General features: G+C 32.0%; 2 protein-coding genes and 1 long non-coding RNA gene across 3 annotated transcripts; 2 read left to right on the forward strand and 1 right to left on the reverse strand.

The window, feature by feature from the left end:
* Positions 1 to 8,392: 8,392 nt before the first annotated feature.
* Positions 8,393 to 11,467, forward strand: LOC103503028 (uncharacterized). The gene is made up of 4 exons (XM_008467176.2): positions 8,393 to 8,687; positions 8,969 to 9,089; positions 9,393 to 9,546; positions 11,081 to 11,467. Exons 1-4 carry the CDS (start codon positions 8,496 to 8,498, stop codon positions 11,094 to 11,096), a joined length of 483 nt encoding a protein of 160 aa, XP_008465398.1. The 5' UTR covers positions 8,393 to 8,495; the 3' UTR covers positions 11,097 to 11,467.
* Positions 11,468 to 14,842: 3,375 nt separating this feature from the next.
* On the reverse strand, positions 14,843 to 16,481 carry LOC103503030 (uncharacterized). Its single transcript, XR_540704.3, has 3 exons — positions 16,332 to 16,481; positions 15,339 to 16,220; positions 14,843 to 15,228 (listed from the first exon to the last, which is right to left on the reverse strand). It is a non-coding gene; the product is annotated as an uncharacterized LOC103503030 (long non-coding RNA).
* On the forward strand, positions 15,574 to 17,228 carry LOC103503029 (xyloglucan endotransglucosylase/hydrolase protein 31-like). The gene is made up of 4 exons (XM_008467178.3): positions 15,574 to 15,904; positions 16,146 to 16,246; positions 16,357 to 16,574; positions 16,649 to 17,228. The coding sequence occupies exons 1-4, from the start codon at positions 15,574 to 15,576 to the stop codon at positions 16,989 to 16,991; spliced, it is 993 nt and encodes a 330-aa protein (XP_008465400.1). The 3' UTR covers positions 16,992 to 17,228.
* The last annotated feature ends 513 nt before the right edge of the window (positions 17,229 to 17,741 follow it).

The raw sequence follows: 17,741 nt of genomic DNA on the forward strand, positions 1-17,741 counted from the left end.
TTGGAAGATCAATGTGAATTTCAGCAGCATGCAAAGTGTACATTGTACCAACCAACGTGGCAGAGTTCTTTACCACACAACCAACATCATCTCCTTTCACTTCGAAAACCTGATAAATCCCCGACAGACATAACTCAGCATAACATCATTTACCACGATTCCTTACAGTGAAAAAAAATTTGAAGATCCCTACCAATATGCCCCATTACCTCCAACCAGACAGATGTTTCACTTCCAGTAAAGAGGTACTGACCAAGAAAAAGGGTGTCTCCTTTCTTAACGACCTATATAAGAAAATTTCAAGTTTAGTAATATGAAGGAGATTATTGTATAATCAATGCAGTGAATGAAAGAACGCCCATCTTTTATAAACTTTGACTTTGCAAAATATCTTATTTGCATAAACTAAAGAATATTAAAATCTTAACCTCTTATCAATTTTTAATGAAAAACTCACGTGTCTTGATACGATGCAATTTTGACTGAGTAAATTGCATCAGGCAACAGACACGATGCAGACAAGTAATTAAATCATTAGTATAGTCAGTTAACATTAGTTTAGTTGATGATTTTAGATTAAATAATAGTTTGGATTTATTTATTTGTTTGTTTTATTTTCTTGTATAACAACAAATAGCCACTTCTAGAAATATACGAGGGGCTTTTCAATATCAATTTAAAATAAAACTTTAATTCATAGAAAGTTTTTCCTGAACTTCAGGGCTACAGATTTTCCTTGTTTGGCTGTGGATTTGGCATGATCTAAAATGTTCCACAAGTAGTATGAAGTTTTATAGTATTTCCCAACCTTTGAAAGTCCACCATAATTTGTAGGTAGCAGCCGAAGATGCCTCTAGTTCTTGATTGGGTGTTAGAACAACAAACCCATCTTCCTGAAGAGAGATAGATTTCTCACTTTAGTAACCAACACCTCAGGACCCGCTGTATCCAGCATAACCTGAAAAAAGCAGAAGAATTAGCTTGCTTATTCTTTGGCCAAGTTACTAAGAAAATGGTAGGAAAGTTCAAATGATAAAATATACACTCAAACGTATTAAAAACGAACGTACAGCACAAAGTTTCTTGGTGCTTTTAACAGCAATCTTCAAATTTTCCAAAGTCTCTTGATGGTAATCTGGACTGCCCCATGAAATGTCGAACCGAGCAACTAGCAGCCACCAAAGAAAGAATAGAAAAACAAAAGTTCCCTACTATAACTCAAACGCATTACCCACTAGAAACAAAGGGAGAGTTGCTAAGGAAGCCAACCATACCAGACATTCCAGCCGTCAAACAAGCAGAAATAACTTGTACAGATCGAGAGTTAGGACCCAGAGTACCAACAATCTTAGTCATTGTAGGAAAGAAGCTCCAGAAAACAAGAGGGCAACAAACAACAAAATTTCAAGGGGCCTCAAATACAAGAAAAAAATGCAATCTTTTCAAGATATCCCAAACCTTCACTCCTAACTTCTCGATCAAATCTTATGTTTCCAAAACTCGTAAGCTTATCAAAACTAGTAGTAAAGCTTGTTGAAATTGATCTCAATGTTCTCATGAGCGTGTTTCTTCGATAGACGAAGGTTTGCTTTCACTGTGTTGCAGGTGAAAACTTTCTGGACTCCTGGACAGGGGACAAAGCAAGTGGAACAGATGAACCAACAAATACTTCTACTATTTGATTTTGAAGAAGAGAATCACAGGAGATGGGGTACATCAGAAGAATTTCAACCGCACACAGAAAACAGATAAAAAATAGTACAGTTGACAACCCAAGAGCCATTTAACTGAAATATTTCCTAAATGATTAGCTGGTAATTATTTTATCTTAGAAGAGAACTAGAATTCACCCTGGTCTATAGACAATACATAGAGAAATGACAATATGATGTGAGCAATTGTTACTAAAGGAAAAAAATAGTTTACTGACAATGAATTGAAGTAGTCTTTCCTTTGTAATTGAATAATTTAAAGAGTGATCTAATGAATGTTATAAAAAATAAATGAGGGGAGAGAAACTCGACCATGGAGAGAAAATGGACAGTGAATGAAGTACCAAAAAAAACAAACTAGCGAATGCAGTCATTAGTTAAAATAAAACCATCTTCAAAAGTAGTCATAACTCAACCAAATGGCACTATATTTTCTATAAACCCAACTTCTTTTTACTTTAGAAATGTTCAATTTGTGTTAGTTCCTACACACAAAAAGGTTTCGAACTCCTGAAATGGATAGAATTACAGGGCTACAGGTTATAGTATTTTTGTGAACCTAAAGCAATTATGAAGCATAACCAAGTAGCAAACACAAACACAAACACTTGATGAAACTTCTAACAGTCACAAAAACTTTGGAAGTTAGTAGTGCAAAGAAAGAAAGTGAGAGAAGTCAGTTCTGGCTTAAAAAATCCCTTTTGACGCCTTCCCAACTTCCCGGATGCAGTTGAACCCCTTGAAAATGACCATAACTGACTCAAATTACAGTAAAAAATCAAATTGAGTGAACACATGGCAAGTGGGTTCAATTCCTTTTACCACAGAAAACTATAATACAAGTTCTTTCACTTCTTAGAACCCAAATTCCACAACCACAGTTATGCAAGAAGAAGAACAACAACAAAAATGCCTCTTAAACTCCAACGAGAAATACAGAACTTGAATTCCAAAAGGGAAACTTACCTCCGTACTTCCATGGATAGGGGTGCACTTAGGTGCGCATATTAGCACGAGGAAGATAAAAACCTTCATTAGAAGCCGAGTAACGTCTGCCATTGTGGATACACACTCCTCTGTTAAATTTTCTACACCAGATTTTACATCTTCTCTAATCTGTGAGATGATTCAGCATAAGACGAAATTAATTTTTCATATTACAGGAAAATATCATTTCACCACCCAAATTAAAACAAAAATATACCAAAACCCCAATAATCACACCACGTAAACTACCTTCGCAATAGAATCAGACAACCCAGGGATGGAATTCTCAAGAACGGTCTCCATACTGAGCTTCCGCTTAAGTGGGTTAGAAGAGAGAGCAGGCTCTTCAACTTAGTCGGCGAGGGTTTGAAATCGGGAACCATGAATTGGGATCGGACGGTGAATCATTTTCTTTGGAAGACGATGTAGGTTTCCGAGGGGTCTGCCGCCCTTGATTCCGGCGCCGTTAGCGCTAGGAATAGAAGATGGCAGTGGATCGGCGACATGGGTATGGGTTTCTTGGGTGCATGCTTCATTTTAGAGAATGGAAATTGAGAGATAGGAAGAGTGAAGACGAGGAAGACGAGGAAGACGAGGAAGACGAAGGAGACCAGAGAGCGAGAGAGAAGGGGAGGAGGAGAGAGAAGGAGAGGGGAGAGAGAGTGCCGTTGAGAAGAAACGTGAAGAAATTATAAATGAGAGAAGCTGTGAAGGGAGGGTTTCAAAGGAGAGAGAATAAAGGTTTTTTTGAAATTTGAAATAGTGTTAATGGGACTTCTACCGTATAAAGAGCAAAACATTTATTTGTAAACATAAATAAATCTAAATGTTCTGTGATTTTTTTGTTTCATAAAATGCTTTTAAATTTTAATTCAGAATTTATAGGAGCAAATGTAGAACTAATTTAAAATAAATAATTCTAAATATTCTTAAACTTTTAAAATGATTCAAAAACCGTTACTTTTAGATTAAAACCGTTGAAGTTTTATTTCAAAAATACCCTTAGAACTTAAAAAGAGTTCAAGAATATTCTTCTTAATTTAAATTTTATACCAATTTTCTCTCTATCTAAAATAAAAACTTAAATTTTAAGTTAAGATCATAGTCTTAATTTAATTTTTTTATAATTATTGTCATAATTAACACAGCTAATTAATTGTCAACTAAAAATTATATTTGACTATTAACACTCTTTTTTGTTTGACTAATTATAGTATGTTTTAAAGGAAAATTTTCGTTTTGGAAATTTACTCTGATTCTATATGAATAAGAAATACTTTTCTCTAAATTATTGACTATATAATATCAAAGCCATTAGGGTTTGCAATATCGTAGTGGGTGGTTTCCTTTTCCATTGGAGTTTAAGTTTAGGACATCGTTGAGTAGTCGGACTCATGATAATGTCAAAACTGCTAAAAATATTTACAAAATAGAAGTCTATTTGATAGTTTTGAGATCTCACTTTCATGAAAATATTAATTTCTATGAAAATTTTTAAAAAAAAAGTGATGTAAGTTGTTATAATTAATTAATGACACTTCTACTGTAACTTAATTAGACTATATATGATTGTCATTTTTAATCACAGTTTCTATAAAGTACGATAACATTTAGATATCTGTTGTAAATGGATGCCTAAACATTGATACAAGAACATAATTTGAAAAAATGGAAAAATAATTATATTACAAAACAATATAAAGTTTAGAAATATTTGAAGGTGTAATAATGAGAAAATTTCTTTTCTCTCTTACTTCCTTCTTTTTATGTACAGTTTTTTTTTTTTTTTTCTAAAAAAATTTGGTTTATTCTTTGTATTTTTTCGGATCAACCATGCATCAATTCACTAGGTGGAATGTAAATAGCAGATGTTTCTTTATTATTATTACTATCTTACTTCTTCTTGTCCATAAGTGAAAGAATACACACTAGTTACATATCATATATGTAACCAGAGAATAACCATAATGTTGGTTGTATAATAAGTGTACATATAAAAAGAAGATGACCACTTTCGTTTTGTTTTTTTTTTTTTTTCTTTAGGATATTTCAATAGGAATTTTCATCGGAGTTAGACTTCGCTTACGTGAATTGTTATTTTGTGGTTTATAAAGATGTTAAAGCATAATTTGTCTTTATTTGGTTAAGAATTTGTAATTTGTGTTATATATTACAAAAGTTATCCTAATATTATTATCGTCAATACTAATGTGTAGACTTGTGCATGCTTTAAAATGATTTTTTTTTCTTACAAGGTTTTACAAGAATCCATTGGACTCTTTGATTGAATTATAAGAAATTTCGTAAAGTTAGTGGAAAATTTTTTATTCCAATGTATTTATTTGAGGCTTGTTTAGATTGTACTTAATTACCGAACTTTAGTTACTAATTTGATTGTATTTGTCCCTTTGGGAACATTCCATAGGCTATTTGTACTTAAAAAAAAAAACGTTATCTATGTTATTGTTATATATGAAACTTTTTATTTACATGTTAATCAGTTGAGGGTGAAAATTATGTGTGTAATGAAGATTTAAAGAAACTATACAAAACATGTAATATGACATTATAAAAGTTGCATGTATGGATTATGTGACAATAAGTACATGTCGTATCGTGATAGAACATTTGTTGACAAAAAATATTTGTCGTGATTCAAATATTCTTGACAATAAAATGTCACGATTTCCATATTCTCAACCGAAAGAAAAAAAATCATTATATAGCCTTCTTTAACGTTTTATAATTGTCATTAATAGACATAATAGTACAAAAAATATTCAATTTTGAATCGATTGATGACAATTATTATATATCATAATATATTTCACAAAATTTTATAATTATCGATAATTATTTTTTTTATGATACTTATTTTTCATCTTGAGAAAACTAATTGTGAAGTTTTTTCTTTTGATAATCCTACCTTTACCAGTGATATAATCATAATGAATGCAAAGAGTTCCCCACACAAGTTCTGATACTGAGGGAGCCCAACGCATTTTACTCGACCTATCCGGCTGGACTCTAAGGGCTAGGCAGGTCTGGTTTTGGTTAGGCCAAAAGCGAAGTGTTCCCCACACAAGTTCTGATACTGAGGGAGCCCAACGCATTTTACTCGACCTAACCGGCTGGACTCTAAGGGCTAGGCAGGTCTGGCTTTGGTTAGGCCAAAAGCGAAGTGTTCCCCACACAAGTTCTGATACTGAGGGAGCCCAACGCATTTTACTCGACCTAACCGGCTGGACTCTAAGGGCTAGGCAGGTCTGGTTTTAGTTAGGCCAAAAGCAAAGAGTTCCCCACACAAGTTCTGATACTGAGGGAGCCCAACGCATTCTACTTGACCTAACCGGCTGAACTCTAAGGGCAAGGCAGGTCTGGTTTTGGTTAGGCCAAGAGTGAAGAGTTCCCTACACAAGTTCTGATACTGAGGGAACTCAACGCATTCTACTTGACCTAACTGGCTGTACTCTAAGAGCTAGGCAAGTCTGGTTTTAGTTAGGTCATGTTTTCAGCAGCACATATTATTAAGTATGTACAGTGTTCACAATATTCATATAATAGATTGCATACATTTTACTCATTTCTAAGCTATTAAAGTACGCATTTTCAACATATTTAAGATATTTAAATAATAAAACAATCACAAACCCAAGCTCCATGCTTAAGGGTTAGGCAAACGTGTTTTCTAGGATTGCTCAGCGAGGTCTAAAATCAAAAAAAGTTTCAGAAAATCACAATTACTGAAAGCTCGAGTTCAACAACATAATGGAAAAAACATAACCCTTATATAATATAAATCTCTAACAAACAACGCACGCAAGGAAAAGACATAGAGAGAGGGGCGGAAAGACCATGGCCTCGTTGTGGCAGTGGCGACAGGTGAAGATTTGGTTGCAGCATGGAGCTCGGATTTTGCACCGTCTCCTGTAATGCTCGCATCTAAATGAAATCGAAAAGAAGTCACAAGTGAAGGTAGCAATGAAGAAGAAGAGGAAGAAAAAGGAAAAAGGAAAGAGATTGATGATACCCATATTGCAATTTCCCGAAATCTTGTTTCATGGCGGATTGGGGCAGAGGGAAGTGTTCTTCCATTGGAGATCATCTCCTTGTTTGAGTTCTTCGGTAATAGAGAACAGAACAATTGGAGTATTAACATAATATTTATTAATTAATTCTTTTACAAATAATTTTTAAGGAGTAAATAAATAAAAAGACTATTTTCGAATATAGACAATAAATTCCTTTTACCTCATTTAAAGTTTTTTTTTTCTTTTTATTTTTGTTATTAAAAAAAAAAGTTTGAGGTCTTTTCAAAAGTATAACAAGGTGGCAAGTATTTAGAACAATTTCGAAAACAAAAAAAGCACCGACACGCACCGTGTAAAATACAAAAATGACCCATCAACCACGCGTTGTAATATATTTACGATCGTTTAGCGATTGTTTAGATATGACTATAATTTATCATTTCAATTATATCGTTTAATTTTGTTACTCCAATCTAAATGATTTTTTTCAAGATTCTTTAGAGGAAACGAAGAAAAAAGACAATGGAAAGATTAAACGACATAAAAAAAAAGAATAAAAAAAGAAGAAAGACGATGAAAAGAAATCATAGCAGAAAAAAAAAGAGAGAAAAAGAAGAAATACGACGGAAAGAAATCGTTGCAAAAAAAAAAAAAAAACGAAAGACGACGAAAGAAATCGCGAGTAAGAAAAAATGATGGAAAGACAAACCTATAATATTTAAAAAATGACCAACTTTATGCGCTCTGTAACCGTAAATAGTTTGATGTTTTGTTACATGAAAGTTTTTAAAAAAGTTTCTTAATAAAAATTAAGAAAAATATTAAATTTTTAATAACAAAAAAAATACTAATTTATAGTCTCACGTTAACTTATTTAAATCTTAAATTATTAGACACATTTTCAATTGTATGAACCAAAATTTTTATAAAATATTTACAAAATATATTAAAATTTTTGATTTTATACATTAGTGACATTTATAGAATTATCATTGCTAAATTCATACATTTTATTATATTTTGTAAATACTCTTAGCAGTTTTATTATTTATAATAATTTTTAATTTATAAGTATAAATTTATCCTATCTTCTTCATTTTATTTTATTGGTTAAATTATAAAAAACGCTTATAAACATTATATTTTATATAAAAAATATCCTTAAATTTTTAAAATAAGTTTAAAAAAAAGGCCTTATTGTTAGCTTTAGATTAAAATAGTTAATGTTCTATGTAAAAAATATTTGTTAACTTTCCAAAAAGTTTAAAATATAACTTTAAATATATATATATAAAAAGAATGTTAAGGTTTTCTTTATAGTTGTTTTTTTCTTTTTGTGTTTGGTACAACTAGTCCATTAAAATAGTTTTTGGATGTTAAAATAAATGAAAATGTGATTTGGTAGATGGAAAAATAATTTATTTTACCAAATAGTTTAGGGGTTGTTTAATTCTAAACATGACCCAATTTTCTTTGAAAAAAGTCCCTAAATAGCCGTAACAATACACTTTCTTTTTGTAAAACCGATCTTTGATGAAATTTATATTACATCAATAATTTTAAACTTTGGAGTTTAATTTAGACAAAATTTTAAATTTCAAAACAATATTTGAAAAGAGTGTAAATCGATATATCTACGAACGTTTAAAGTTTAAACTAACAAATTAATAGTTGGAAAATTTCGTCCTCTCGACCCTTTCCCTCCGGACAGTGTGAAGAACAGTGTTGTATTTTCCGTTTTCAGGAACGAAAGCAGTTTCCTTTAATGGAAAATGGTAAGCCAATAACAACCATGTGCGCAGTGATAGCTATGGATTACACCAATTTCTGTTACAGAGTGTGTTCTATCTGTGAGAGAACACTTCCCGTTAACCCATCTTCTTCTCTTTGCAAATTCTGCAACTTCAACGCCTTTAATCCCGGTTCTTCTTCCTCTAAACGCGTCTTCCGTCTTCTTGTGAGTATTTCGGTTCTTTTCTTACTTGGGAATTTGATTTCAGTATGTTTGAAAATCTCTTATGATGTTCTTTTAGTTGGAATTCCCCTTGACATTTGCGTGGGGAAATTTTTTGGTTTTGTTTGCTTTTGAGTGTTAATTCATTGCGGGGACTCGATTATATGTTTCTTTTGGAGGAAATGTTTTGTTCTGTAAAATGGGTTTGGGTTTGTGCATTGCATTGTGTTCTTTAAATTGAGGTTCTGATTTTGGGTCCTGTATTTCCATTGTTTTTTGGGCAGATGTCAATTGCAACGGATAAGGAAGTACAAACTGTAATATGCTTTGATAGGGTTGCTAAGGTTCTGTTTGGTTGCTCTGCTGATGAGTTTTTTGACTTTGCTAAGCTACATCCTTTTGCTGGTAAATCCCATTTGTATTTGTGAGTTACTTCTAATTGGTTTGCATGAGATTCTCCTTCAATGGACGTGAAGGATTGAGAACGAGACGCATTTTATAAAACTTTCATTAAACAACGTATCAAAAACAACCTAAACTAAAAGGCAGAGTCCCTTTGCCTAAGAGAAGATCCTCGGAGAATATGTTACTAATACAATTTGTGGGGAAATTTTTTAGTGACTTCCATGAAATGTAGCTCAATCTTCCTTCATCTAAGCTGTTTCGTTTCCTTTTGAATGCTAGTTGAATTTTTGTTGCGTACTGCAGCTGAAACTGTAAGTGAAATTCTGGTGGGAGAGATGTTTAGGATCACAATATCTAAACCAAAGAATGGCAATGCACAACACTCAAGAGTTGTCCAAATTGTTCCTCTGAGTTCATGTTTTCAACCAGCGATTATTAGACTGAGGGAATTGTATGGGTAAGAAGCTGCTGTTAATTTTCCTTTGTGATTAGTACTTACTTCTTATTATGCATTTTCCCACATGCCTTTTCTCTTTGTTGACAGACTATCATTTGTGGTTTGGGTTATTAGATGGGGTTCCAACTATCATCTAGGTTTGGGTTTTTAGATAATATAATTTTCTATCTTAAAACCAATTGACAATTAGAAGAGTAACTCACCCTTGATTTTTTTCATATCGGATCCTCAACACACTATTTCATGAAAATGCCTCTTTAGATTCACCATTCCTCGTCCCTTTTTGGACCGAATGCTCATTTAGCTTCCATGAGTTTTGATATCATATTAGATAACATAGGTTCACATCTCAAAATCAATTGACAACAAGAGAAAGTAACATATCTATCTTAGAAACATTGTGAGGTCCTTTGTTTTTCTGATATGGATCCTCAACCTGGGTGAATGTTTAGGCAACATATAAGATCCAAAATCTAAACAACTCTTGTGGATAAATGTAATATCTATTGATTGATGTAAAAATTATTTTTACCATAAAAAAGGTGTATAATGCGCTGAAGATCACTATTTCAGATATTAGGGAATTAAGATGCATCAATACTTATTAATATAGGGAGGGAGGAAAGTAAAACAAGCTAGTTCCTTGTAGGTGTTCTAAGAGAGATAAGGAAGCACTTAAATTCTCCTTAGCTGTTTTGTTGTAGTTTTTGATTATTTCGTAGGGTGTATCTATAGCGAAGGACATATGTAGAAATAAGATTTATCGAAGTGGTTTTGGGATTGCATGTTCTAATGTGGAACTACAATAACTTGATATTGAATTATGATGAGAGAAGACTCATGTTAAGCTCCGACTTACGAAATAATCTGGTGTCGTTTACATCTTTAATTGTAAAGCCCAATCCTTTTGCTTTTCCACCAAACAAGAGAGCTAGTATAACACTGTCTTCGCTCGGTGAGCGTCGGTGGAGCTGCACTATGGGATTGTCATTTTATCCATCCAAAGAAAAAAGAAGCATCAAATTCAAGGCTGTCCCTTCATCTAACCTCCTTTCTTCTTTGTCAAATGTTACAAAATTGAGCTTAAATGAACAGATGTGTGAAATTGCCCCTTCTGCTTCTTTATCTTTTCAATTTAGTTATGTATAGTGCTCAAGCATCTCCTCTCAAGTCTCTTGACATTGTAGCAGCCACTGGTCAAATCTGTTCCTCTTGTTGCTCTCTTGTTTGTATCCCTTGTTCTGAAACAGTTACACTTCATAGATATTCCTTGAGTTCAATACTGATCGAACTGATATTTTTTACGAGTTCCGTAAGAACAAAATTTAGGATTTAAATTACAAAAGTTACTCCAAAAGAGAGTTGAAATTGAAATCACTGGTGTAGAATATGATAGACCAGTTAGTTTTTCTTGAATTGTTTTTGGTCAGGTATCTCATGGTATATATTTTTATAGTTGAAATATGCATCTCTAATTTTTTTTAAAAAAAAGTTGGAAATATACATACAAATGTGTACTTGATTTTGTTTGCAGAGTAAATTCCAATTGATAACTATGGTTTCATTTGCTGTTGGTAATGGACAAAACAAGCAGTGGTTCCATAAAGTAAAAGAGATGTGATGTGGGCACCTCAAAATAACCTAATCCCATCCCATCCCAAGATTGTTTGCATCCTTTTCTTTCATTTAGAGTGGACAATATTTTGTTATTTGATGTGATTTTGTGTGCAGTGGAGAGGATTATTGTAACTTCAAAGGAAGAAAGAAGGTAGGTAAACAGTCGCAAACGTATTTGAATTAGTTTTAATTGCGTTTACTTAAATATTTTGTAAACTGATTATGTCTTCTTATTTTACCGTCACATATTAGGTATATCGATAACAATAACACAACAATAATTGTGAAATTTTCGTAATTTTTTTATTGGTTTTTATATTTCTTTAATTTTAACGGTAATTTGTATCTATAACGGTAACAATATTTCTATGTAATTTTCAGCTATAATCGGATTGAGCTCAGGTTACTAAATCAAACTGGGGATTTCCATTACAAACTTGAAAATGGGTTACACATCTCGTTACGATTACGTAACACCAATTAACAACGTCAAATATAATTAGATGGAAATCTACTTCTTTTCAAATAAGAGAAAAGCTTTCATGGGAATGAAAATGCTTATAAACATAAAATTAGTGTGGTTTAGGAAAAGATGCAACTCCTCTAAGCAAAAGCAAAACTCCATTTACTTTTTATATTAAGAAATTGGATGTTTATATGATTTTATTTCTAGGGTGTTTAAAAATATTCAACATGTATGACTTCCAAGTTTCATCTTAATATTAAGCTTAAGTCTTAAGAACTTAATTTTAGTGCTTTAGTTTTCATTTAGTTACTTTCCATTTCACTAACAACTCATAATTAACTTTACTTCTTTCTAAATTTAGCTATTATTTGAAACATGTCCATCGTCTACAAAATTGTCACGAACAGAAAGCCAATTATTCAAGTTTCAAGTCTTAAAAGAAAATAAGTGATGTCTTAATTAGATGGATTAGAGACTGAGATGAATGGATTAGAAATGTAGGAATGTAATTGGAGGGTTTATAGTAATGTACAAATCTGACTTTGAAAAGAGATGATAATTTGATAAAGACGTAATAAAATGGAAATAATGGAGATGAGAAAAGACAAATTATATTAAAAAGTAAACTCACAGCCACAATTTCAATACAAAACACACACACACACAGTCTCGTTTCTTCTAAGACATCAGAAGTTGTCGGTACAACATTAACATCCTATTCCTTTCTTTTATCAAACACTCTCTCTTTTGTGCCTTTCAACTTTTATTATAAATAATAATCTTTCTTTCTTTCTTTCTTTTTTTCTAAAAGAAATAAAGACAAAAACTTCATTTTCATTTTAATATTCCAATTCCAAAAAAATCATTTATATTTTAATAATATTTCATTCAAATTTTCAAACTGTTTTCTTAATTCTTATCCTTTCAAGATCCACGTATTAGTTAAATAAATAGTCGTTTTTTTTTTTTTTAAACTATTCATTTTAGTAATTTGTTAGATAAATAGTAGTGTAGGTTAGGGTTTTAAGAGGACGGATAATAGAAGAGTTTGATATGTAATGGACCCAAAGGTTGTTTTTAAGGATTTTTTTGGCAGTAATTTGGTGTTGGTTTTAACCATTTTAAGTCAAATTAAACTACTTAACACCTATGTAAATAACGGACACAATCATTCAAATGAGCATATAAATGTGTTAGTGACCAAAAAAGATCTACATGGATTGAATTAACCATCTCCTATTATACTCAACAATATATAGTTTGAATTATTCAAAATCATGTTTAAAGAGATTGAGAAATGGATTTAACCATGTAAAACGGACCATTGAACTCATTTTCATAATAAATGCGACATGTTTCCTAATGATAATCGATAAATGTAATTTTATCTTTTTTAAAAATCATTCCTGCACAAACATGTATTTCTTTTGTTATTTATTCTCTGCTTGCATGAAGAGGGAGAAAAATTATAAAGTCAATTTTTCAAAATTAGAAAAAGTAGTTTTAAAACTAAGAATTCAAGTAGTTGTAGAAGAAAATATGATATGAAATTCATATAAAGGTAAAGGAGATCCTACAACCCAAGTTGAAGGCACAAAGCAAAACACACAGAAGGGCAAAAAATGCATAAGGACACCTCCGTAAGATCAAAACAAATTATAACATAAGCAAAACAGAACAAAAAAAGAGAAAAATAAAGAATAGTGGCAAAAAGAGCAAACCCCGCTACAACAAGTCAGCAATATTCTCCAACCAAAAAGCAACACGAGCACGAACAATATCAACAAGAAGAAGTCGAAAATCACACAAGCAAAAGCCCAAACAACCTATAACAAAAACAATATCTTTTTCGGTACAATGGCAGTAGTGAAGAGGCATCTTTTTAGCTATCATATGTGTTACCAAAATTCCAATTGCTTTGGCAATGTCAATTAATTATCCTATAACGATAGACCGTACGGTCATATCCCACCCAATGTAGGCATTGAATTAGCACTTAGACAAGACACTTACTTATACCTTATAACTAATAACATAATTCAAATGATCAAATTTACTCTTTTCTTTTATATATAAATTTATCTAATTGAAGAATAATAATCTGGTTTCTAATCCTAAGGTGTGTGGTTTCATTAATAAAATCATTTTGTGACACATATATTTATATATCACAGATATTTAAATAATTGTCTATAAGTTTTGATCGATTGTTTATTTGTTATTTCTTTTCATTTGTGAATTCTATCACAACTTTAAACTTAAATATTTGAAAGGAAAATTAATTTTTTTTTTTTTCCGAATTTATTAGTAGTTATTATGACTATTCTAGAAGGGGTAGTTAGAGGTTGGGTTGATCGAGTTTTTCCAAATCATCGGTTTTTTTATGAATTGAATCCTAAATTTAGTTAAATATTGAAATAATTTCCACTTAATAACTTTTCTTATATATAAAATAAACAATGTAAAAAAGCTCCTAAATTTACTAACTTCAATAAAATCTAATTTAATTTAATTTTTTATTTAAAATTTTAGCAACAGATAAACAAAATTTAAGGATTTGCTTCATATTTTTTCTTTTACAATATCTTACCTCTTGTTTTTAGAAACACAAGCATTTGTTATGTTTTGTTGTTTCGGATCTTTAAAAACGTTTCAAATCTCTCTTAAAATTTTGGAAACACAAATAAAAGTATTATTCGATGATTTTTACTTATAAATTACATGATAATGTTCGAAAGTAAATTTAAAATTAACAATTTTAAAAGCTTTCTTTGACGTAAAAAGTTTTAAATTCCTAAGAAAGAAAATTAAAAAATAATTACCAAACATGTTAATATGTTTAAAAATAAATAATACGAAGAAAAAAATAGAAAGTTTCCAAACAAGAAACTAAAAATACATCCTAAGGTGTGTACTTTGGATAAATAAAATTCTATTATTCTGATTGAATGAGAATACTTATTAGACAAATAAGTAATAGTGACTAAACGTCTCATATACACGTACCAACATGACAATCTTTAGTGATTCAATAATACTTCCAAAAGCCAAAAAGACTGCAATAATAATAATGTTAGATTTTATTCACAAATCATATCAAACGCATGATATTGATACCCATCACCTACGTAGATGTGTGAAAATTGTAGCACTGCGCTTCTACACATCTGCAACAAATATATTATTTCGGTAGTAGTTTTCGTAAATATAACAAAATTTAACCGTCACCTTTAAAGTTTATAGAAGTCTGTCAACTATTAAAGATTGTTCTATAGCAAACGATGAACGAAAAGCATGCTAATAGAATATGACAGAATCAGTAATCAGAATTACATCCAAATTTTATCTAATGGGATTGTGTCTTTGAAATTAAAGCAAGAAAGTAATTACTATGAATAACCTTTCTTTTTTTTTTTTTTTAATATTGGCGTCAATCAATTCTTGCTTCTCATGCCTTATCTCCTGCTAAAGAATTTCACCAAAAAAGCATAAACTTGGGCCATTTGTGGTGACATCAATCACGTTCTTACTCCTTCCTTTGCCTTTACATGTGAGCGTATCGACCATAATATAACTTGCAAGTTTTTGTCATTCCATAACTGAAAAGCAAACATGTTGTGACAATCTCAACAATTCGATATGTTTATCACTAAAATAAAATGAACAGGTACAAACAAAAGAAAAGAGTAAAAGGAAGAGGGAATCACACCTATATCGTTTTAGCGATTCGACCGTAGTCTACATCCACTGTCGTATCAAAGAACTGAAGCAAATCTTATTAGGCCACACATCAAGATATGGAGAAGAAGGATTAGACACGACAAGTTTTTTGTTTTGGTTAATTGAAGAGAAGATTATGCTCCACTGATCTCATTCCGCAGATTCTACTTCAATCCCTCCATTTTGTGTCAACTGTTTCTGTGTAATGTGGGACCTGAAATCTCATGAACTCCTCTATTTATTCCCAAATTCCCACCCCATTTCTCTTCAATTTTCTTTGCCCCACACCTCCAACCACAGCTTCCAACAAACAGCAATATATGCTATCACATTATTGCTCTAGTTTCATGGCTGCTTTTCTTTTCTTCCTCGTTTTTGTTCTTTTAATGTCCTCTAGTAGCACTACTGCTCAGGGTCCACCCTTCCCTGGCTTCTACCCCAGTTCCTCTGTTCAATCCAATGGGTTTAGTCAGTATTTTAGAAACCTCTGGGGTCCTCAGCATCAAAGGCTTGACGACCAAGGCTCTGTAACCATTTGGCTCGACAATACTTCAGGTCAACGAGTTAAGAAGACCACCACAATGTAGCTGGTTCGAAATAAGCATTGGATGTATGAGAGAAACTCCCTAAAAGTCCCACATACATGCCGAACTTTCGAATCTACATCCAATGATTATTATAAGATTGATGCATTGTGGTGGTTTTTGTTTGAATAGTTTTACACTTTATTCACACTCTCACTGACCCCATGCTGTATTTTGGCTGATTTTTCTCTGTGGGTAATTTCGTCGAACAGGTAGTGGGTTTAAATCACTGCACTCATACCGATCCGGTTACTTTGGTGTTGCTGTAAAACTCCAACCTGGCTACACTGCAGGAGTTATCACATCATTCTACGTTAGTATAATTTTCGTTAAACAAGATACAGAATCATCCCAAAACTTGATAAACGATAAACACTCGAATAAAATATTGAGCTAACCGTGTTTTAATTCATTCTGATTCAGCTCTCAAACAACCAATATTTCCCTGGAAACCACGACGAAATTGATCTAGAATTCCTGGGAACAACACCAGGGAAGCCGTACACTCTCCAAACAAACGTCTTCATTAAAGGAAGTGGAGATGGAAACATTATCGGAAGAGAAATGAAGTTCCATCTCTGGTTTGATCCCACACAGAATTTCCATCACTACGCCATTCAATGGACTCCATCAGATATCATGTCCGTATAATCATAATACAAATTTCATAATTCACTCACTTGATTGACCTAGAGATTTCTTCCATATTTAACAGATTTTTGGTAGACGATGTCCCGATTCGGAGGTATACAAGAAGGAACGACGCGACTTTCCCAGTAAGACCAATGTGGGTTTACGGTTCGATATGGGATGCTTCCCAATGGGCGACAGAGGATGGGAAATACAAGGCGGATTATCATTACCAGCCGTTCGTATCAAAGTACCGGGAGTTCAAAATAAGCGGGTGCACTGCGGAGGCGGGGGAGTCTTGCCGGCCAAGGTCCGGGGGGTTGAGCGAAGAGCAATACAAGGCAATGGAGTGGGTGCAAAGGAATTACTTGGTGTATGATTATTGCAACGATCCAAAGAGAGATCACACGCAAATACCCGAATGTTAAACCACAAGGGGAAGGAGATATAATTTAAGAAAAGAAAAATAGGGTTTGATTATGAAAGTGAGGTCTTGAGATGGATGGGGGTGAAAAGGCCAGAAGGGTTTGAGAAATTACAATACAATACAATACAATACTACGTGTGCGTCCAAGTCCCCACACCCATATTTTAAGTTTCTTAAAAGGTTTTCTCTTTTGTATTGTTTGTTATATATAAAAGTGAACAAAAAGGATGTGTGATTATATTGTTTGTTTTCTCTTTTCTTTTTTTTCTAATGTAAAATATTGGAAGAGCAAAGTAAATTTTCTGAAATGTGTTTTATACAAACTTAATATATAATTATTTGTAAGTCACAAAACTGATTAAGTAAAAACAAAAAATATTATAACCTAAACAAACTATAATAACTAACTTGTGTCACAAATGCTCCCCAAGTGCTAATAAACTTTAAGCAAATTACACTTTTATTTATAGTGAGTGAACTCTAAATCTTAAGCCATACTATTTATCTTTGATTGTTAGTTAACTTTTCACTTCAAGTCACTTTTTCATTAGTCAACTAATAGTTATATTTAACACATCAACTATTTAAAACTATTTTTAAAACTCGAGAACAAAAGTGTTACTTTTAAAACATTAGGAACCAAATAGAAATAAACATCAAACATTAGGGACCAAAATTTCATTTTATCCAAATTTAAATTTACGATCAAAAGCATTGTCATTTTAAAAATATAATAATAATAATAATAAAA

This window comes from Cucumis melo, chromosome 11 (assembly GCF_025177605.1).
Source record: "Cucumis melo cultivar AY chromosome 11, USDA_Cmelo_AY_1.0, whole genome shotgun sequence".
NCBI lineage: Eukaryota > Viridiplantae > Streptophyta > Magnoliopsida > Cucurbitales > Cucurbitaceae > Cucumis > Cucumis melo.

What these genes read in the sequence shown, in the direction of transcription:
- LOC103503028 (XM_008467176.2), top strand. Translation starts at nt 8,496, where the DNA reads ATGGAAAATGGTAAGCCAATAACAACCATGTGCGCAGTGATAGCTATG. An exon ending in AACGCGTCTTCCGTCTTCTT is followed by an intron (nt 8,688 to 8,968) that starts GTGAGTATTTCG and finishes TTTTTTGGGCAG; the next exon opens with ATGTCAATTGCAACGGATAA. An exon ending in TAAGCTACATCCTTTTGCTG is followed by an intron (nt 9,090 to 9,392) that starts GTAAATCCCATT and finishes TGCGTACTGCAG; the next exon opens with CTGAAACTGTAAGTGAAATT.
- LOC103503029 (XM_008467178.3), top strand. Translation starts at nt 15,574, where the DNA reads ATGAACTCCTCTATTTATTCCCAAATTCCCACCCCATTTCTCTTCAAT. An exon ending in GAGTTATCACATCATTCTAC is followed by an intron (nt 16,247 to 16,356) that starts GTTAGTATAATT and finishes ATTCTGATTCAG; the next exon opens with CTCTCAAACAACCAATATTT. An exon ending in TGGACTCCATCAGATATCAT is followed by an intron (nt 16,575 to 16,648) that starts GTCCGTATAATC and finishes CATATTTAACAG; the next exon opens with ATTTTTGGTAGACGATGTCC.